Source organism: Drosophila persimilis, unplaced genomic scaffold (genome assembly GCF_003286085.1).
Source record: "Drosophila persimilis strain 14011-0111.01,24,50 unplaced genomic scaffold, DperRS2 tig00000697-arrow-arrow-pilon, whole genome shotgun sequence".
NCBI classification, from domain to species: domain Eukaryota; kingdom Metazoa; phylum Arthropoda; class Insecta; order Diptera; family Drosophilidae; genus Drosophila; species Drosophila persimilis.
The window spans coordinates 132,634-154,764 of NW_020825338.1; the positions used below are offsets into that span (position 1 = coordinate 132,634).

Consider the following 22,131-nt stretch of genomic DNA (forward strand, 5'->3'; position numbering starts at 1 on the left):
AACTAAGCCAATGTACACTGCATCAATTTTTAGAAAAAATTATAACTATTTAGCGACAAAAGAGACAGAAAAATAACTAAAAAAAAAAGAGAAACAAAAGCAAATTGAAATTATATGAAAGATAATGCAAATTAACTCTGAAATATAAATTATATTATATATATAAATATACGTATACATATTACGCAGGCCAGGCCCTTGCTGCCTCTCAAAGATACACTGGATCATTCGTTTTTATAATCCGCATAGAACATCAATGAATTAAAAATGTAGCACATCTTAGAGGAGTGTATATGTGTGTATTAACGTTGAACAGTGACGTGTAGTACTGCAGCAACACCCCTGTTGGCCTGTGTTATATATATTTATATATATAAATTATAAACAAAAATTCAAATCAACGTTTCTTATGTGTGTGTATTTATGTAACATGTAGTTGCGTGTATGTGTATATAATATAGTAAAAATGTTAGCTCTCCACCATCTAACATACGAAAAAAAGAAGAAAAAACAGGGAGAGGAGATTCCCCTTGGCAGTGATTCGCCTCTCAGTGCCCTCCCCCATCCCATCCAAAAAGCCGATGGCGCTTTGTAATTACTTATTTATTTTCTATATTTGACCCCAAATTCGTGTAGGATTTGTGGCTGCGCAAGAGCTTTTCGGAGTCTGGAAGCCAACAGACCCAGGAACTAAAATTTCTTCATTTCGCTATTTAATGAGCGTAGTTAGCATATTTATCCAGTTGACACGATATAGTCGGCCCCAGAAATGACTCGTACATCCCTTGCAGTTGGGCACAATGGTTCCACTACTTGATGTGTGGTTATCATACGCAAGATGCATGTTTGCTTTATAAAACTACAACATTCTGTTCTGAATATTAAACAGAACGATGGGTATTTGGATACTTTTTAAACAAACAAATTATTTAAAACAATTTTAACATTTTTTTGTACATACAAATTGCAACTTAAGACCCGTTTGTAAAGTTCGATATAAAATCAGAACAAAATGATCTGCGTAGAAAATTAAGCAAAGCCCGAATTCCTTTTACACTGTCTTTACCGTATAAATTTTGATTCATCTCTCTCAACTAAATTTTTGTACATACATATATACTGAAGGGAGTGTATTTTGCGTAGGATAACTTAAAGTCTAGTGATTGAAACGTTGACCCAGCCCTCAAGGTAAATGCACGGCAATTGTTGGGGTCGGTTGGCATGTGTTTCGTAGAGTTCGAATTGCATAATTTCCGTATTGTTTGCACTTGTTGATTTGCCGATAAGCAGCAGTAACAATAAAAAAATGGAGAGCAAAATAAATGAGAAACTATAACCATAAACATATGACTAAGTCTATTGCATAGCTAAACAAAGAATTCTATAAACACCTAGTTGATAGTTGTAGTACCCATACCCATACCTATACCCATACCCATTACCCATTACCCATACGAATAGATGGATCGTATGTACCCTCCTAGAAAGATGATGCCGAGATGATAACGACAACGTCTAGAAGCGTGTCAATGGGCATTGAAACTAACTCTAAATTTATACAAACGTATACATACTTCTATATAAACATACAAAGAAACATATGTACTCAACTACTTCTACTGAGAAAGCCGACTAAAACTACAAATACTAATTCCCAGGCACGCCCGACCCCCCATCTTCCCATCCCAAAGCTCGGCGAAGAGCCGCAGTCCCCCCAACCAACTATACTTAACTTATACATACCAATATTTGTACATGCAAGAGAAAAAGAAGAGTAAAAATGAAAAGAAAAAATAAGAAATGGAAGTGGAAATGGATATGGAAAAGGAAATGGAAAAGCGAAAGGTATTAGAATTTAACGAAATTACAGTCAGGCGGGATCCGCGCCGATTACCGTCCGATTGTCGATTGACCAGCGGATCGATCCTGATCCGCTGTTGGTCGGGCGATAAGCCGTCAAGCTATCGCTGCGGCCAATCGAACAGGGGACGGCAGTCGATGGCCTGTCCACATCCCCACCCCCAGGGGCCTAACTAAACCAGAAAAACTGAAAACATTATCTGAATGGGAAATACAAATCTAATTTAATATGTGTTTAAAATATAATTAGCTGGAGTGAAGAATCGAAATAAAAATGCAAAAAAAATATATATATATAATTGTCGTTTCATTTTAATTAACCCCAAGGCTTGGAGCGTCCTGAGTCAACCCGTCAACCACATACATATATTTATATATATTTATCATGATCGGCGTGGAAATATGATTTTATCTAGAATCTAGATCCGATTCTCCTCATGCGATAAACTGAAAGCATATCCATATATAAACCTCAGATATAAACGTGAAATCGTACAGAAGAAAACCAAAAGGCATCCCCGCCTTGAAGTAACTTCAAAATCAAACACTTAATTTGCTGGCTCAAGTCTTGCGAACTGGGGACAAGTGTTTCAAATATATGCAGCTTGTTGCTAGTAAAATTCGACATACTGGAATTCATTATGTTCCATGCAGCCCAGGGCATTGTCTCCACATATGTCCTAGTGTATCCTAAAGCATTTACAGAATCTATTGGTGTCTTTAAATACAAATTTCAGCTAATAGTTGTTCAAATTGCTTCATAATATGATATATCTTCAAATAATACAGCTGAAACCAATTGATTTCTATTCACCTATAGGTATGAGTATCGTATCACTGTATCATTTAGCTCAATCCGATTGAAAGCGTCCTCTAAATCATATAGATGTGATTCATAACGCACTACTCTATGAAAGAAAAATCCAGCTAAATCTCATTCATATTGTAAATTCGATTTTTTTAGATGTGTGCACACAGATGTAAGTATTTAGTTCCCTGGTGCTTTATCTTAAGTAGGGGATATTTATAGCCTGCTTCTCATATTTATTTACTTATATACGTTGAGCAACGATAAGCACAGATTTTTTTTCATGGTGGAGTTTATTATTAGATATAAGTACACGGGACTAGAGACACTCTCCTGCAGCCACGCTAAGCGCGGGGGAAGCTCGATTGGGTCCCTGGCAGCTGGACAGACTGTGAGGCCACCTCACAGGCGGCCGCAATGTGTGCGTCGAGGGTTCTATCTGGGAAGCGGGCCAGGTTGTGGGCTAGTGCACCAATGAAGGCGTCACCCGCGCCCGTTGTGTCTACCACTTTGTTGACGTGAGGAGCGGGCACGTGCTGGAATTCGCCGGGCGAATCTTTGGCTCCCCACACAGCTCCCAGAGGGCCCAGTGTGAGAATCACCGTGTTAGCACCCATTTCAATGAGCCGCTTGCAGGCGTCGTTAGCTTCCCTGTAAGGGAGGATCTGTTAGTTGGGACACAGAAGGATAAGACCAGTACTTACTTTATGCTGCTCACGCTGGCCACTCCCGTCATCATGGCAGCCTCGCTTTCGTTCACGCAGAATATGTTGGCCAGCTCCAGCAGCTCTCGTGGCGTCTGCTCCATTGCCGGAGCGGCGTTTACAATGGAAACACCCTTAAAGCAACGCAGGGCTTGGAGCGTGGCTGCGACGGGTGTCTCCAGCTGGCACACGAGCACCATGGCCTCGCCAAACAGTGCCTTGGCGATGAAAACGTCGTCGGCGCTAAGCTGGTTATTGGCACCTACAACAATGATGATGTTGTTCTCGCCATCGTCGGAGACTGCGATCTGGGCAATGCCCGTGCTCTGGCCCGTCAGCTGCTGCACGTGGCTTACATTGACGTTCTCCTCTCGCAGCTGGCGAAGGTAGTCGCTGCCAAAGCTATCGTCGCCTAGTTTGGCAACCAATGCCGTCCTTGAGCCCAGCCTGGCGGCCGCCACACACTGATTCGCACCCTTACCGCCGTAGCCGGTCTGGAATTTGCGTCCGTGAAGCGTCTCCCCGGCCTTGGGAAGGCGGGGCGTGTAGCTGCCAAAATAAAAGTGAAGGTGCTGATCAGTCTGGTCTCCACAATCCGCATCCGTGGATGGAAGGCGACCTACCAGATGAAATCTATGATGGCCGAACCGAAGACCAGAACCTCAATTTCCTCGCTCATTTCTCAGCTGTTATTTTTGCAAACTGCAGCAGAGTGGCGGGGTGCTGATTTATTACTGAACGATTGAATTTACGATCCCAGGGTACTTTGCTTATCTGGCGCTGTAGGGGTCTTATCAGCAACTTGGCCAATTCCATTCACGGCCTCCGGGACGGAAAGAGGCGGTTGAGAGTACTCGAGAAAGGTAGAGAAATTCATTTGAACAATTAGCAAGCAATTTGCCCATTCTCTTCTCTTCTCTTGTTTTTGTTTTGGTAGCCAAGAGAACAACAAAGATACTGGAAATACCAGATGTGGTATTTTTGTGATCACACACTAAAAATATCTTAATATTATTACTATTTTCCGTTCATCTAAATGATTTATATTAAACATTAGCTCTCGTTTCCCCTAGGAACTCTTAAATCTATACTAAATTTGATACACGCATTCTGGTTTAGTTCCACTAAAACGCATTAGCGCGTTTCGGAAGCCCCATTCCCGTTCATGTCGGTAGAAGTCTCCAGTGAAATGTAAATAACAATTGATGCTAAAGTTATCAATGAAAATGTTAAAATTGCTTCATAGGTAAACAACCATAGGCACAGCTGTATGTGGTTGTATGTATTTGATGGTGTGGTGTATTCTCGGGCTTTAAGATAAATCATAAACTTTATTAATATACATTGGGGTAGTACAGATAAACAGAACTGTTGGCAGGACAGGCGATCAGACGTAACCTAGGGGAATACATGCGATTTCATTTCGATTGGGGCTTTTGCTTTTTGGTTTGGGGTTTGCTTGAGCTTGAGTTTAACTGCTGAGACTCATAACACATAGGCGTTCCGTTTCTAAAATTACAATTATAAATATAAAGCCATACATTTTGATTGGGCCCTAACGATTTTCAAGTATGTGTGTCTATGTATAAAATCTATATCTAGATATTATACGTTTCACTAGCGAGCGAATAATCTGCTCTGATTTTGATCTCCATACTTGTGAGGGGTTGCCTTGCTTAGATCCTATATATTGCGACTTGTGGAACCCCTCCTCTTGTAGGAGTAAGGTGCGAGATAAAATTTAGTACAATACATTCTGGAGATGGGTTGGCGTGTCATCATCGTTATTGTAATCATTATTGTATTATTACGACTGTTAAATTCCGGCACGCTCCAGGGCGCTCAGCTGTGTGCCCAGTCGCTCTTCCTTAGCCTTGCGTTCCGCACTGATCTTCTTGGAGCTCTGATAGGTGTTGAGGAAGGTCTGTACATCGATCTTGCCATTGAGAAAGTGCTCTACATGACGATCGCAATCGGCGTCGGCATTCGAGGCAGCAATTTGGAGCAATTCCTGGGGATAAGAACCACGTGACAAGCTTGGACAATAAAACATCAAGAAATTTCACTAACCCGTATGTGTTGGGGGGCATATTCCTCCGACTTTTTCAAGTACTTCTTGTTTAGTTGGTCGCACTTCTCGCCCAGCGTTTTCAGGGCGGTGTAGTCATCGCTGAGACGGCGCTTCAGCTCCACCAGATGGCTGCCCTTGCTCTCATTTTCACCTAGTTTGATATAAATGATCGCATTTATTTTGTTGCCTGATTGAATGGACTAACTTCATTGCATACGTGATATATTCTCCACTTGATTCATCATCGAGTCCAGCTCCTCGTTTAGATGCTGCACCACAGACATCTCCTCGATAAAATCGTCGAAGAACTCCGGATCCCTGTCCAGCTGCTTCAGCTCGTCCAGCGACAGTGTGGATAGGTTCGGCATATTGCCCTCCTCCTCTGGTTCCAGTCCGCCACCAGCAATGCGCCTGTTGTCCTGCAGCTGTGTCTGAGGCGACACCGCCTGCTTCGACGAATTGCGTGTGGTGGGCATCCCGATGTGCCCCGTTACTCCTAGCTCTGGCAGTGGACAATATTCCGATCGGTTTCTAGCATTTGATCCCCACTCGCTGAGCCTCTTTTGAATATAGTTGGTGGCGTCGCGGGCCTAAATAAATTACGTTGTCAGTAATTAAATACTTGGTTCTGCCTTCTACTCACCAAATGGCGTGTTTCCTTGTGTTTGACTTACGGGGATGTTTTCAGTTTTTAGGGAAGTGTATGCTTTCTGGAACGCAAATCGAATAAATGGAGTGGCTTGCTTTGTTTGTTAAGGTCCGAATATCATTATCTTTTATAACAAAAACAACATTCGCTTGCTCATGAAGCACCGTTGACGGTTAAGGGTTGCCACCTTGTCCACATGAGCCGGGCTGTGATATTTAAGATTAAAAATTGCTATCACAGCTGTAAAGGAACAAATTTATGGCTATGAAATCTTTTCAAGTTAGAGCCACCAAGTGCAACGAAGTGCAACACACGGGTAGGAGGTGGATTCCGTGCGTAGGCCTGCATACCCTGCTCACATCGAACAGCTGATCGGACATAATTTGTTTACGATTTGTGCAACGGCGGCATCGCAACGCGCTTTTACATAACTGTTGTTTTTATTAGATACGAAACTATGGCGCTTTTTGAGATGAAATGGCTACGCCGCTTGGTGCGGCGCAACACAAGCCCCATACCGGAGCACCGCGCCGAAATGTGGAAGCGGCGCCTCAGCATTGGCTATGCAATTGTGGCCTGGCACGCCTTCGGCCTGGTCTGCTACATGGTCTACACCGGTCGTAACGATTGGGCCAAATATTATGGTTACAAGACGGAGGAGGAAATGGCCCTGTCGCCGGCCCAACAATTCGCGAAGCACCTCAAAGTGGAGGGAACTGGCAAAATTATACGCTACTCGGGCTTCACGAAGGTGGAGGAGATACCATTCGACTCTAGCACAGTGGAAAAAGTAAAGGAGTAAAGCAGACATTTAGATCATAGTTAAAATAATTTTTTTTGTCATAACTATTGCTGATTGCAATCGAAGAAAATATATCTATAAAAAAATTCAAAGTTTGGTATTAATAGTGGAATTTTGTTCTGTTATTTATACAGAAATGGGGGGTTGGTATGGTATCGAAATTTAAATGCTATCCTCAAAACATTTAAACAAAATATAAATTTATGACCTATCACGAAATTTCGTATGTTACCATTTTTTAGGTTCCTATCCTGCCAGTTTAGCATTATTAAAAAATATGTTTGTATGGTAAGGTCCGTTTCAAGACTTTACTTCTTTATTGGGTTTAATTTCCAACAAAACATGAAATTCTTCACTGATTGATGGTAGGATGAAAATACAATGCTTTTTTTAACATGTACATGTAGTATGTACAAAAATGAATGTTGTGTACATTTCTGTTGACCTTTTTAGCTTAAACCTTATTTTATTAACAATCCTATAATTCATTTTAATATATTTAATTTTTTTTTAGTATGGATTAGACCTTTAAGGAGAATTGAAAAACAGCATTATTTTCTGTGGTTTATTTCAAATTGTTCAACTGTTTAGATAGGTAAAGTGAGTTAATTTCCTTAATTTATGGTACAACGGTATATAATGGTATATTTGTTGGTATATTTGATTAATTTTATCCATTAAATTTTTAAAGATACTTATATTTAAGAACAAGGGATATAGAAACTTCCATACGTAGGTTTTTTTAATTTTTGCTATCTCAAATCGTGCTTTCGTGCATAATACATATATTCCAATGGATTGCATTTAAATCCTTATCACGCATTCACTTTCAAACAAATTTCTATTTTGAGTGCACCACTCTTTTTTGCTCTCTCTGAATCAGTTAAGGCTATTTTTGAACCGGTAGGCAATAATGACAACAATGGCAAAATTCCATGCGCAAAAGTTGGGCATTATTCTGCATACCTAGGGAAGAGAGTATTATAGAACTGCAGAAATGTTTGTCATCCCAGGGTCTAATTAATGCAGAAACTTGTCAGTCTATGTTTTAAAAGTATTTCAACGATGCATACCAAGAATGAGGATCAGGATATACAGGAAACTAATAAAATGCATTAATACGTCTAAGAAATATCAATTTGAGAAAATTTCTTTATTAATAACGTTTTGAAAACTATATCTAAATATTAAATTAACGAAATAGGCTTTACAAATGCTCATACTCCGGCTGATATGCAACAAGTCTTCAAATGCCAGCAACATTGATGTGACGACATTGCGACTGTTTTTTTGTTTAACTTTTTTGCTTAAACCGTGTTGTAGAACATTTATTCATCAATGATCTAAAATTATGTGCGCAGAGCTAAGCGTTTTAATTGGCCAGCATTATTCAACGGAATATCAAAATTAAGCAGTAGGAACGATTACTGTCTTACGTTTTTTTTGGTTGACCTTTTCCACTAAACCTTTTTTAGCCAAAATCCAATAAAGGCAAGTATTAAAATAAAACAGTCAACTAGAAAATAGGTTCGTTTATTATATAAAATTATGTGGGCAGGACTAAGAGATCTATCTAGCTATTAATATTTGACGGAATATCAAAACCGAGGAATATGTATAAAAGAACTTAAATTCGTCAGTCTAGTTACGGTTTATTTTTAAAATGAGTCGGTGTTTTGGTATATTTCCGAGGGTCGCATGGTATATTTTATCGATAAGTCCGCGGTCACACTGATTTTCTAGCCACCACGTCTAGCTCACACACCTTGCAAATTGTATACTTTTCATAGTATATTCTAGTATATTCAAGCATATTATAAGACGCGTTATTGACTGACCCTCTTGTCCAATGCACCAATGTTGAAATCGTGTAGAAATGCCATTTAGAGCCATGTCCCAGGCCACATCGAATACTAATTCGTGATCAGCATCGAATTTCTAATTTTTTTGCTATCAAAATCTCAATTATTTAAAAAATGTCGGGAAAAAAGTCATGTCAAAAAATGGACAATGGACGTTTTTCACACTGGCGCTTCCATGGGGCTTATATGAAATAAAACGGCCAAAAATGTTTGAAACGTACACATTTCCCCTGCAGGTGTCGCCCTTGGTAATTACATGAAAATGTAGCTAATATGTATCGAATGTGTAGTTGGCGTGTAGTTACCATGTAATGAAATGAATTTAGTGGAATTTTTGTTGACCGTTTTTGCTGAAACCTTATTTTATAAGCAATGCAATACAGCTGAACGCTTAAATTCAACTAGTACTGTAGGAAATTGATTTTATAATTGGATAAAACTATGACTTCAGAGCTGAGGGTCCTAGCTAGCTGGTAATATTCCACCGAATATCAAAAACGATGAAATATGATGGAACTAAAATACAAATAATTCGTCAGTATATTTACGGTATATTTTGAAATTTGTGACGTATTTTGGTCAGAATCAGAATCACTGAATCAGGGAGCGCGACGCGACGCGGACGGATCAAAAAATAATAACAATAAACGTAATATTTGCAAACTTGATAATGGCCATGAGCCTTTGGCCTGTGAAGAAGTTATTGCATTGCGGATGACAATCTGGCTATCTGGCAATCTGTCGAGACTGTGCGTGCGTGCGGTTGCAGTTAATTCAGCTTTATCTAAAAATAAATAAAATCAGCAGCATCAGAGCAACAGCAACAACAGTCGCGGCATCATCCAACACACAGCACACATACAAATGTACAACATAAAACGTATTTTTAATTGTAACAAAAAATAAATGAATATTAATTGACTATCAGGCAAGCAATGCACTCTTGTCGGAGGTCATCAGCAATGACTGCACTGCTGCTCCGTTTGTCTCTGTGTCTGTGAAATAACGGGACTAGCAGCAGCAGCGGCGGTGGCGGCGGCGGCTGCATTAGAAAAGCAACAGCAAACGGAATTTGCAGACAGCGGTTCCACTGCTTTCCTCCCTCACCACCTCTATTTGGAATTTGTGGAAATATAAAAGAAATGTTAAAAGCCGCAAATAATTGCTAATTAGTTGCATTTCTCATTGTTGTTAGAGAGCCGCTGCTGCAGCCGCAACTGATGCAAGGCTTCGCTAACGAATTTCTAATGTAATTAACGCCGACAGAGAAGTCCGCCTCTGCTGCTGCTGCCACTGCTGCTCTGTTGCAGCTGTTTCTTAGAGAAACGTTTGAAATGTGTGTGTGTTACCGTTTTGTTGCAACGAAATGCATATGTGCCTAAGATCGAATCGAATATACAAATACATATATGTATAGTGTTCTCTCCCTCCTGTTTCTGTCATTTCGCAGTGGCCGAGCAACGGTTTAAGTTAAACCAAACCCCCCCTCCTTCTTCACCGACCCCCAAAAAAGGCCAAAGGTGCAAGTGCTTCTCTCACACTTAAACGCACACGGATAGAGCGGCTTAGCAGAGACAGCAACCAAAAGCTGCTGAGAATACCGTTTGATTGATTATTGCTGCTGCTGTTCTTCTCTCCTTCTCCTCCTCCTCCTCCACCAGAGCGACTGCACCAGCACATATCCCGGAGGTGGCGACGGGTGAGTGAGAAAACTACGAAAATAGACTAAGAAAATGATGTTCCAGTTTGTATTTTTTGTTTATTTGTTATTGCTGTCTGTTCGAAAAGAAAACGATTAAAAGCGCATTAATTATATAATTTTTGAAAGTGAAATTTCCACTTTCTGTCGCTTCTAAGCCGAAAGTAACATCCGTAGCCAAACGTAAACCATCAACATCAAAGAAAAACTAAAATTCCAAAAGAAGAAGAAAACGCTCATAAATATTTATAAAAAAGAAATGAAGGAAAAAAAAACAACTTTTAGAAATGGTCGCCGGCATGTCAACACACAACAATGGCTATAACTCTAACAATAACCGAAAAAAAGTTAGTTTATATTTCGACGAGCGAAAATGAAACCGTTTTCTAAAAATAATTTATTGTTATACACTCGAGTAGCGAAAGGAAACGGATTTCGGCCAGTTTCTATGCATAAAAAAACCAAAGCTCGGGCTACCATTAAAGAAATTATACAATAAACCAGAAAGAAAGACTAGATTCGGGTTCCGAAGATTTGTGTACCCTCGCAGATCTATCGTTCCCATGGTTCTATACTCTGGGAAATGGGGAATCAAAAAATGTTTGAGTTTCGTTGGGAATATCATCAAAGCTTAATTTGATCTCTCGTAAACACGTGATCTGATTCTGATGGTGGGCCCAGATGATGCCGATCAAGAATGTGCATACGCAAACGTCTGGTCAAAACCGCAATACACTCCTGTCAAGGGTATAACAAGAGCCGGCCAGCATATGGCGGTGCGGCGGTGAACAATGCGAGATGGAACATAAGCACACGCACTTGGTGAACGAGGGAGAGCGGCGCATATTTCGAGCGGTAAAACGGTTCGCGTCAGCTGCGGCGCAGGCGTCGCCCGCTGCGGCAGCTCTCCGGTGCGCTACAGTGTTCTCTCTTTCTCTCTCTCTATCTCTTTTGTTCGCTTTGAAATATTCAAAAACATGGGAGAAAGGTGGGATGGCATGCCAAGGTTAATTAAGCACTCAGCTCTTCTTAATTCTAAACAGAACGTCGTATCAGTGCGTTGCTATCTATTTTCTCCCTTTGTAGGGCGTCACATTAATTGGTTAATTATCTTTTAATGCATCCTCCATTGCTCGTATTAGGGTCTGCACCTCATTTACCGATATTCTTTGCTCTGGTGCTTCATTCATCCATCTGGCATCCGATATGACGCTTTGCACGGATTGTAGAAAGCATTGGTTTGGCGCGCCACAGCGTAACGTTCATAAAGAAACAAAATTCACAGAGCAATACACCGCGCCGCGCCGCACCGTACTTTACTTAACTAACCCCATCCCACCCCATCACACTCCCCTCCACCGCACCGCAACGCACACGCACACAAGTGAATGGCCCGAGGGGGCCGGACTGCCTCCCTGGCTCTCCCTATACCCACCCCTCGCTCGCTGTCGCTAGGCCAGTGGCCGGCACTTCTGGTTATGGCTAATGCTGAATAACTTTTAATATGAGTACCGCACTCTCTCTACCAGAGTGTATTTACATCTTGATCAGATATGCATGTATTTGAACAAAGTCCCTGTTTTCTCTGTTGCTCTGTACAACATTTTGAGAATTTGTTAAGAAAGATATCGAGCCGAGCTGTAAGATATTCTGATCAATGCTATTATATTTATAATCTCTCATTTCTAATATCTTAATTAATGGAAAGAGTATACGAGTGTCAGTGACCTCGGACTTGGATTTTGTGCATTTTTTTGAATATGTCATGCTCGCTGGCCATGGATCCACAAAGGTAGTGGTGGGCCACAAGCAGAGCGTAATGCGATACCGGAGCGGGGCAAGGGGCTGGCTGATGGTCAGCTTCTGCGGTTATCAGAGGTACATACATATGTATGGTGTAGGCAAGGGACGGGAGGAAGCAGCTGTAACGATAAGTGACGTTTGGGTATGGTCATAGACCCCATCGAAAGCCCCCCTCCGTACCCAACCACACCGAAAACAGTGGAAAATCATAAAAAAGACATGCAGAAAACCGCAAATAAACCGAACGACGCGCTTTGGTGGCTTTTGCGGTTTTTTCTCTCTAGTTTTCTCTCCTCTCTGATAAGCTCCCAAGAAGAAAAAGAGGAGGAATTAGAAAAGAAGGTGGAATAATCAGAGGATAAAAAGGAAAGAGCCCAAAGAAGAAGCAAAATCACACGCATCTCGGCGAGAAATCCCACAAAGAATGTGAAGAGAGACGGGCGAAAAAAAACAAGAGAAGAAAATGTTGTCCATTGGCAATTCGAAGATTTACATACCCTTCTTCTTATTGATCACAAAAAATATATAAATATCATTAAAATATACTTAAAAATACATTTTATGATACATTTTCAAAAAGTACAGTAAGTAGGGATGGTAGGGAAGGGTCAGGTAAAGATATCCTCGAAAATTAAAAGATATTTCGATGTCCAGCAATAAGGTTCCCGTTTTTTCTATACTCTTGACCTGTTAAGCGATGGAGAGCAGAGAGTCTGCCAGGTTGGTCTTCTCGGACGGCTTTGTTGTGAATTTGTTAAAACATTGAGTTGGTGGAACATATGATCTCAAATTTAAAAGTTGGCGCGCCTCTTTAGTGTTGTGCAACGCGGCACGCATGCGCGGTACGAAGCGCCCTCTGTCGCTTGCAGCTCACGATAGTGCTGTGAGCCAAATGCGTTAGTGTGTTTCCGCAATATGATCAACGATAATACCGTAGTATTCCAGAATTAAAGTTCAGTCTTTAACACAATCTCAGAAACATTTAAATAAAGTTTGATAAGGCAATTGAATGGTTGAGCCTCAAAAATTACATGTATATTTTTCGAAGAAATGCGTTAGAAGCTGCTATCGATAGTCATATCGATTGTTTTTCAGCACTGTTGGACACTTGTTGTTGTTGTTTGCAGAAAAAACAGAAACCGAAAACGCGCGTCGCTTTGTTGTCAGTTCTATTTTTTTTTTGTCGCGCATTTCTCGTGCGTTTCTTTCTCGCTACGCCTCCGCCTTGTTGTTCTTTTTTCATTTTTATCTTATTTTGTTACATTAGTTGTTGCCATAGTTAATATGTTTTAACTATTCCGCTCGGGTATGTGCATACGTGCGTATATACGTGTTGTATGTGTGTGTTTCTCTTGTGCTGGTGTGTTGGTGTTAAGAGTTGACTTTTTTGTTTTGCTGGCGCATTCCGGTTTATTTTCTTTGCGCTAGCGCGAAAGAGTGCGAAAATAAAGAAAAAATTCCCCTTTTTACAGTTATTTGATGCAAGAAATTAAATCAGTGCTTGCGTGTTTGCGTGTGTGTGTAGCTCCATTCAATTATCTCTCTCTCCCTCTCTACCGCTGTTTGAAGGGCAATCCAAGAGATCTCCACATCCTGTTTCGCTTGCTCCCACTGTGCAGTTGCATTGCAGTGCTGGACAACGCACATGTTTTGCCCAAATCAGGGCGCGCGTGTGCACCACCCCCCTTTCCAACCGTTGCCTTCGCCGACATATAATCAAATTAACATTTAAACGATAAATGACTGGAGTGCTCTGTGCTTTTTTCACTTTCTTGCTGCCCAATTATCCAACATTATCGCAGTGCAAACAAATTGCGGACCTAGATAAACCCCTCCTCCACCACCTGATAAGGTCTCATGTTCATCAGCAATTAAAAAGTGTCCCTCAAATGTACATTTAATTTCGGTGATTTTTTTCGTTTCTGTTGGCATGATGTCATGTCGTCTATGTTTGCCTTTCAATTTAAAGGCCTAAATGAAATAAACAAAAATTTGCGTGTTTCGCGTGGGCTATGCGCTGTCCCCCCAAAAAAATAACAAAAGATTTCAGTTGCTGTGGCTGGACTGTTGCCGAGGCCATAAATGGCCAAGACACGAAAGCCGCCAGCTCTGTATAGGCAGATCGTTTACCAACACTGGCCACAGGCTGCTTGCAAGTGCACTGCCGACTGCGGTCAGCTGTCAATGTCATGTTTAGTGCAGTTAAATTTCAGCCTCGTTTCTTTCAATTGGAAGCGGTGATGGGACGGGGGTAGTGACGCGTCGTGTCATGTCGCTGAGTATGAGTAATCCGGCCTATGACAATGGGGAGAAAAAATAACTCGTGAACAAACACAACAGTGCGGCCCTTGTACCCCGTGGGTAGGAGAAGGGGGAGTCCTCTGCTGATCTCGAATCAAACTCTCTCGCTCTGGCTCCCTTGATCTTTTTCTCACACGGCGCCAGCTCATACACTACTAGGGCTACAGTGGTCTCCACAATTATTCGCCCACCTTTTGCAACCAATTCAAGACGCCCCTAGGTTCATATTTGAAAAAAGGCGTGCTAGCAGTTGTTCTCTTCCGAAATAATATCTTTCTATTATGGTTTTTTTCGTATGGCTTGCCGGCAAAGGCTGTACGAATAGTTTTAGGCACCACTGTGCAGGTGCTTGTGTGCACAAGTGCGAGCTGTTAAAATGTTGACGTTGCAATAGTCTCTTGGGAGATGTTGGGGAGGAGTAGGTGTGGGGTTGGCCTTTTCTGAATTTCAAATCCCCCCGATCGATATGATTTTTGCCGTACTGCATATTAATTTAGGGGAGTGTGTGTGCTTGTGCGTCAGTCACTGTCTCTGATTCGATCGTTCGTGCCTCTCTCGAGTGTCAGTCCCCAGAGCACTGTTAACTAACAGAGTGCGCTCTCTCTCGCCGCTCCGCTTATCTGGCACAATGCCGTGCGATTGTCTGCGGACACAAACGAGTTATATTGTTGTTGTTTACTGTTGTTATTGCTGGAATATATTTTTCTGATGTTGCATGCAACATCACGCATTGTCATTAGCATTTACTTTTCCCCCATCGTTTGCTTTCATTCATCGTTTGGATCGGTTCGCGAGGGTCTTTTACCGGCATCTTGCATTACAAAAAGAAACGACACAAATATTGCAGAAATTTCACTTTTTCTTAAGGAGAGAGAGAGAGGCAGGTGGAGGCTGTGAGAGAGAGAAAGAGAGAAAGCACATCGAATTGATAAAATATATTTTGATAACGAACACAGCGCGACTCATCTGACCAACATGCATTGATAAATAGTAATAATTGTTAAAACAATAACAATAAACAACGATAGCCGACTACAAATAACTATAAAGATAACGATAAACACCGATAAACACCGATAAATAACGATAAACAACGATAATCGACGACCATTCCGAACAAAAGTGCCCTGATATAAAAAACAAAAGAGCTCCAGAAAAATCAAAAAGATCAGCATCCACAATTGGAGATTCAACATCGACTGGGCTCCGAAATTGGAGCTTATTATGTGACAAGTGGCGGTAAAAACATACTAAACATTATAATCAGTCACGATCCACAATTGAAAGATACAAAATTCAAGAATTCGAGCTTTTGGTATCATTGATGATATAGAAGTGGAGCTTATAGATCAAACCACAAAAAGAGCCTACATGTTAAATAGAGCCAAAATATCAGTGACTATCCAAAAGTAGAGCCCTAAAGTTTCAAAGTTAATGGTTTACGTTTTGCTACAACAACCACATCATTTACACAAGAATATCCGACAAATTTTCAATACGATTTTCACCAACAACCGAGAATCACAATAAAAATGATTAAGCTGAAATCATTGTTTCGCAGAGGACAAGGGACCTCGAGTTCCAACTCCTCGAACTCTTCGCACAAGCAACAGCAGCAGCACTCCAACAACAACCGCCAGAAGTCGCAGTCGAGTACATCCCTAAACACGGCCCACGAACAGCAACAACAACAACAACAACAGCAACAGCAGCAGCAGCAACTCAATAACGCAGCAACTGCTGCAACAGCGAGTGGCACAACGACAAAGTTTTATTCCAATCACGAGGCAGCCACTTACGAAAGGGGCGTGGATGTTGGCGATGATGAGGCGCTGCTGCTGACGAATCAACAACAACAACAGCGACTTCAACAACAATTGCAACAGCAGCAACAGAGCAACACGCTGCCGCTGAAAAAGTCAAAGTTAAAAGGACAAAAGCAACCAAAGCAGCTGCCAATATTGCAACAACAGCAACTTCAGCAACAACAACAACAACTGCAACTTCAACAACAACAGCAACAACAACAGCAACTGCAACTTCAGCAACAACAACAACAACAACAACACCAACAAGCAGCGCCCCGCAATGCGAATGTACAACCAGAACATCAACAAAACCAACAACTAATGACTTCTATTGCGGCCGTGCCCTCAGCAGCGGCGACTAACAACAGCAGCACCACCAGCAGCAGCAACAACAACAACAACATTAACAACAACAACGCATTGTCCGCGTTGCAAGATGATTTCTATCAACAACTAGCAGCAGCGGCCACAGCAGCATCGGCCACATCAGCCAGTGCCAGTGCCAGTGGCAGTGGCGGTGGCAGTGGCAGCAACAACATTGGAAGCAAAAACAGTAGCGGCAATAGTACGGCGGCAAGCGCATTTCCGGCCGCAGCAGCCGCCGTGGCTGTGGCAGCCGTGGCAGCCAACAGTTATCAGCAACAGCAGCAGCAGCAGCAACAACAACAACAACTATTTAACAACGAACAGCAACAACAGAAGCTCTTAGAGGTAAGCGACAACACTCGAAATAGCATTGCTTGCCCCAAACAAAAACCCTTCTCTTGCCCCTTTTCAGGCTAACAACAAAATGCAGGAGCTGCAGAGGCAGCTGGATCGACTGGGAAGCGAGCAACTGCAGCTGGAGACACGCATCACGGAGCTGCTGCCATACCAAAGCGAGGTGGCCAAACTGAAGGGCGATCTGGTTAAGATGCAGGTGGGCTTGGTTGTGGGACCGAGGGTATTGGAGGCGATAGAGCGAGGGTTTCTAACCGCAAGGTGTTGTTGCTGCTTTTGTCGTTGCTGCTGCTGTCGCTGATGAGTTGTCATGGCTGATTGATAGAGTGATACCCTATAGGCCATAAGCTATAGTTAAGCGTATCCAAATGGATGAGGGCCATAGGGTGCTGGTCATCTGCTGTTCGGGATACATAAATGATACTTAAATGTAGGTTTATGTATATATATATATATATATATAAAGTATATAGAGCTAAGATCAATTAAGGATCCAACAGGTAGCTTTTAATATAAATTAAAGATTCCTGCGCATCCAAGGGATAGGTATTCGAGCAATCGAAACTACGAGTGGCTCCCGGGGGCGTTGCGCTTCGATACTCTAACCAATATTTATTGATATTTAATATGTCTTATAAGATATACAATATACGATACAAAAACAGACATGCAGACAGACAGACGGACAGAGAGATAGTGCGGAGAAGTGCTCCTTAATTGATTGCAGAGCAAATGCAGTGAGAGCTTGGTTTTTGCGTCGTAAGAACAACAGCAACAGCAACAGCAACAGCGACTCACCTGTCGAGAGCCGAGATAAAATCGAATCGAATCGAATTGAATCCAATCTAAACTGATCTGATCTTTCCGCTTACAGAATCTACAGGAGAAAACACAAATGGAAATCGGCAATCTGAAATATGAAAATGAATCTTTGCGCAATCGTTTGCGGGACGTTGTCAACTCGCCATTGTCGGATGCGGAGAAGCATCAGATTATACAAGAATCGCAGCGTTTGCATAGCTCAGCGCCCGCCTCCATAGCACTGCCTAGTGTAAGTGTCTAAGAGAAATTGCGTTGCGGATTCCACCATTTATCCATTCTATTTTCTCAGACAAACGAAGCGCACGATGGGACGCCCTGCCTCACGCCCGACTGGGACAAGCAGTCGTCGTCCAGCGAGGTATCAGTAGCCTGCCTGCAGGACAAGATCATCCAGATGGAGGAGACCCACTACTCGACCAATGAGGAGCTGCAGGCCACCCTTCAGGAGCTGGCCGACCTGCAAACGCAGCTCAGCGACACCCAAACGGAGAACGAGCGGCTCGCCGAGGAGAAGGACGTGCTCTTTCAGTCGCTCTGCCGCCAGACGGAGAAGCTGAACGAGTCCAGAACGCAGATCAGCAACCTCCAGGAGCTGCTGCTGCGCGACACCAAGCAGGCGGCTGAGGTGTGCACCTCGGAGCGTGAGAAGAAGCTGCTGGATCTCATCCAGACGTCACAAGAGGAGCGCGAGGCGGTGCTGCTAAAGCAGGAGGAGCTCAACGGAGAGCTGGCCGAGCTGCGGCAGACCCGCGATGCCGCACAGCAAGAGCAGCAGCGGCAACGAGAGCGAATCGCACTGCTCGACTCACAGCTGGACGCGGCCACGGCGGAGCGCAAGCAGGGCGAGGCACAGTTCTCGCAGGCCAAGGAGGATATTTCGCAGCGAGCCATCGAAATCAGCAGGCTGAGCACGCTGCTCGAGAATGCCCGCTCCAAGATCGAGGAACTGGAAGCGGACTTGGCGCGCGGCGACAAGACCGATCTCAGCGACGTACTGGACGCGGCCCGGCGCGAGAAGGATGCCCTGGAAGAGCGGGTAGCCGAGCTGCAGGATCAGTGGTCGCGCAGCCAGGCGGAGCTGCGCCGCCTGCGGGAGCAGCTGGCCGGACTGAGCGAGGAGTGCAAGGTGGCAAAGAACAATGCCAAGTGCGCCGTCTCCCATCTGGAGTACCGACTGGAACAGTTGCAGCTCGAGAAGGACAAGCTGGCCGGTGATTGCCAGGCGTTGGAGGAGCGGGTGGCTGAACTGCAGGTGCAGTCCAAGTGCCACCACGAGGACAAGGCCCAGCTGCAGGCGCTGCTCGGAGAAACTCAGAGGCACCTGGGGGACGTGAAGCTGAAGCTGAGCGACACCGAGCAGCGGCTGGACAAGGAGACTCAGTTGCGGCGACGAGAGGCTGAGGAATGGCAACAGTTCCAGGCAGATCTTCTGATGACCGTGCGTGTTGCAAACGACTTCAAGACTGAGGCGCTAAGCGCTCGCGAGCAGCTCCTGCTCGACAACAAGACGCAAAAGGAGAAGATCCGGCTGCTGGAGCAGCAGCTGGAGAAGCTCACCCCTAAGCAGCGTAAGATCAAGTCATTCATCACTTAATCTTTGATTGTAATCGCCTTGATTTCGTTCCCCAGAACCGCAGCCGTCGGAGACGCCACAGTTGGTGCTGTCTACGGTCCAGCTGGAGATGGCCGCGCGTCGCAGTAAACTAAGCTTTAGCCGGCAGGACTCCAGGCTGTCCGTCAAGACCCTCATAGAGAGCATCGAGAATAACAAGGCGGTATGGCGGATCCTTCTCTCTTCTTAAGTGTACTCTCGCTTGAACCCCTCCCTTTCCCTCTTTGTTATTTCAGCAAGGAAAGTCGGATGAGGCGGAGTCAAACTACAGCTCCAACTCGAGCCTGAACAGCGGCACTCCCGAGCTGGGGAACACTCCCATCATTCTTCCCGCCTCCGGTGACTGGCACGAGAGCGTGAGCAAACATCTTGCGTTTCTGTTGCAGCCTCTCTAATTGATCTTTTGCCTTTCTATCCGCAGCTTCGGTTGCCAGTCCTGCAGAGCAGCAATCTGCACGTAAATGTAGGAACAACGGCAGCAACAGCTGACGCTGGAACTGGAGGAGGATCAGCTAACTCTACCAAAGCCACATTGCCGTTGCGGGAGCAGCAGCAGCAGCAGCAGGTGACGGCTGCCAACTCCTCGCAGCCCTCCACACCGGCCACGCCCAGCAGCAGCGGCAGCAGTCAGCCGCCTAGTCTGCCCTTTGGCAGTGTCTCAAAGTCCTTCATTAGCGGTAGGTCAAGCGAATCTAGTGACTCTCCGATCTTCTTTAACACTCTGGTTTCTCTCTGTTTAGGTGAGCGCAAGGATCCGCTGAATATGCTGGCCAAAAACGGCGGCTCCAAGAGGAATGCACTGCTGAAGTGGTGCCAGAACAAGACAGTGGGCTACCGCAACATTGACATTACGAACTTCAGCTCATCGTGGAACGATGGCCTGGCCTTCTGTGCGATCCTTCACTCCTATCTGCCGGATCGCATACCATACGACCAGCTCAGTCAGGCGAACAAACGGCGAAACTTTTCACTAGCCTTTGCCGCTGCCGAATCTGTAGGAATTGGCACCACACTGGTGAGTCCCCCATCTGTGTTTTTGTTTTTTTTTGTGTGGGAAGTAATTAAATGCGGCTTCGTTATCTTCTCTAGAACATCAACGATATGTGCCAGCTGGAGCGGCCCGACTGGATGCAGGTGATGTCCTATGTGACGGCGATCTACAAATACTTTGAGACCTAGATATGTTACGCCTCACGCCTCACGTCTCCCGTCTTTTGTGTATATTTATAATCAGCATTTCCTCAATGTTTGGCGTTCAGACTACCCCTCTGAGCTCTGACACGACAAGAAGAAAATATTTTAACTTTAGCCCCCGCCCGCTACACCCTTAGTGTATATGTGTTTTTTTGTCTTTTTTTTTTGCTTCAGACCCTAATTGTATGTCTATATCTATGTGTACGTCTGTGTCTATATCTATGTACCCCATTTGTAGACTAGTGGGCGCTCGATATTGGTGGACAGGTGGTCGAAAAATCTTGACTTATTTGAGTGAATGAATGAAACGGAACAACAGCAATAGCAACAACAACATCATGAAAACCAATTGTTTATTAAATATTAAGTAAATATCTGTAAAATGCATTTGTTTGTTTTTTCGGTTTTACAGAAGAACGCTAGAACTCTAGATATCGTAGAACTTAGTTTAAAGATACTCGTATGTTTAAAAAGCAGCTTCGAGGGTTGTTGTTCAGGTTCCGGATGGGTACCAAGAGAGCTGTATTGAGAGTGCCACCTGGCGAGTGTCCACTGTATTTTCTGTGTGTGTCTGCGTGTATGTGTTTTTTTTTGTAATTGTAATTTTATTGTGTACGCTTGATAAAGAAGAATGGCTTAAGCAAACCACATAAGCTGATGCGAATGGTGATGATGGACAACTATAGCGATAGAGGTGGAGCAGCAGCCAGAGATGGAAAGTAAAAGGAGTCCGGACTAGCTTTAGCATACCATACATATATACTATATTTATTTATTCCAACTACTACTCGTACATCAGATCACTAAACTGTATTTTCTCAACGATTCATTCTACAAATACGATACTATAAAGAACAAAATTAACGCGCAATGAAACAATGCATCTGTCTTCGCTTTTCGTTTTTCTTTTGAAATAAAATCCAATTAAGTTGGCGACTAAGACTGGCGGATTAGCGGGAATTAGACCCTTCTCTGGAGGGGGCGCCTCCGAGGCAGTAAATTAAAAAATTCGTTCAAAAATGTTTACATCTTTTGCCGTTTGCATTTTCCGTTGAGCCTGGTTATTAAAATAGATCAATCTTGTTGCCGCCACATACATACACCCCAACACATGAGAGCATGGACACCAGGAGGAGTCAAAGGCAAAGTCCAAGTCCACATTTCACATTTAACATTCCACCCCGAGCCCCAGCAGGACTCCTGAGAAGCTCCGTCAAAATGGCGCCCCTTGAGGACAATGAAGGAGCTGCGAAATTTCCCTCTTAAGGGAAATTTCCGAACATGCCAGAAAGAGATGACGCCACAGGCTGCGGCTGCTCCTCTTACTCCGGCGGTGGGCGGGATTCCGTACTTGGTTGGTTGCTCGATGAAGTGAACGGAGGGGGGAGGACGGTGGATGGTGGGTGGCAGATGGGG

General features: G+C 43.6%; 4 protein-coding genes across 6 annotated transcripts; 2 read left to right on the forward strand and 2 right to left on the reverse strand.

Moving 5' to 3' along the window:
- Window positions 1-2,871: 2,871 nt before the first annotated feature.
- LOC6602750 (ribokinase) lies at window positions 2,872-4,226 on the reverse strand. Its single transcript, XM_002027743.2, has 3 exons — window positions 3,996-4,226; window positions 3,373-3,921; window positions 2,872-3,319 (listed from the first exon to the last, which is right to left on the reverse strand). The coding sequence occupies exons 1-3, from the start codon at window positions 4,049-4,051 to the stop codon at window positions 3,013-3,015; spliced, it is 912 nt and encodes a 303-aa protein (XP_002027779.2). The 5' UTR covers window positions 4,052-4,226; the 3' UTR covers window positions 2,872-3,012.
- A 457-nt stretch (window positions 4,227-4,683) lies between these two features.
- On the reverse strand, window positions 4,684-6,199 carry LOC6602751 (vacuolar protein sorting-associated protein 37C). 2 transcript variants are annotated; one of them, XM_002027744.2, is made up of 4 exons: window positions 6,087-6,199; window positions 5,661-6,033; window positions 5,443-5,594; window positions 4,684-5,383 (listed from the first exon to the last, which is right to left on the reverse strand). In XM_002027744.2, the coding sequence occupies exons 2-4, from the start codon at window positions 5,917-5,919 to the stop codon at window positions 5,189-5,191; spliced, it is 606 nt and encodes a 201-aa protein (XP_002027780.1). In that variant the 5' UTR covers window positions 5,920-6,033; window positions 6,087-6,199; the 3' UTR covers window positions 4,684-5,188. The 2 variants fall into 2 exon arrangements, with proteins under 2 accessions (XP_002027780.1, XP_026847726.1); XM_026991925.1 differs by having other exon boundaries at window positions 6,118-6,192.
- A 318-nt stretch (window positions 6,200-6,517) lies between these two features.
- LOC6602752 lies at window positions 6,518-6,980 on the forward strand. Its single transcript, XM_002027745.2, has one exon. The coding sequence runs from the start codon at window positions 6,550-6,552 to the stop codon at window positions 6,892-6,894; it is 345 nt and encodes a 114-aa protein (XP_002027781.2). The 5' UTR covers window positions 6,518-6,549; the 3' UTR covers window positions 6,895-6,980.
- A 9,093-nt stretch (window positions 6,981-16,073) lies between these two features.
- On the forward strand, window positions 16,074-21,598 carry LOC6602753 (cytospin-A). 2 transcript variants are annotated; one of them, XM_026991922.1, is made up of 10 exons: window positions 16,074-16,530; window positions 16,648-17,078; window positions 17,146-17,286; window positions 17,962-18,138; window positions 18,199-19,477; window positions 19,539-19,684; window positions 19,758-19,877; window positions 19,943-20,198; window positions 20,262-20,536; window positions 20,611-21,598. In XM_026991922.1, the coding sequence occupies exons 1-10, from the start codon at window positions 16,092-16,094 to the stop codon at window positions 20,698-20,700; spliced, it is 3,354 nt and encodes a 1,117-aa protein (XP_026847723.1). In that variant the 5' UTR covers window positions 16,074-16,091; the 3' UTR covers window positions 20,701-21,598. The 2 variants fall into 2 exon arrangements, with proteins under 2 accessions (XP_026847723.1, XP_002027782.2); XM_002027746.2 differs by lacking the exon at window positions 16,074-16,530 and having other exon boundaries at window positions 16,580-17,078.
- The last annotated feature ends 533 nt before the right edge of the window (window positions 21,599-22,131 follow it).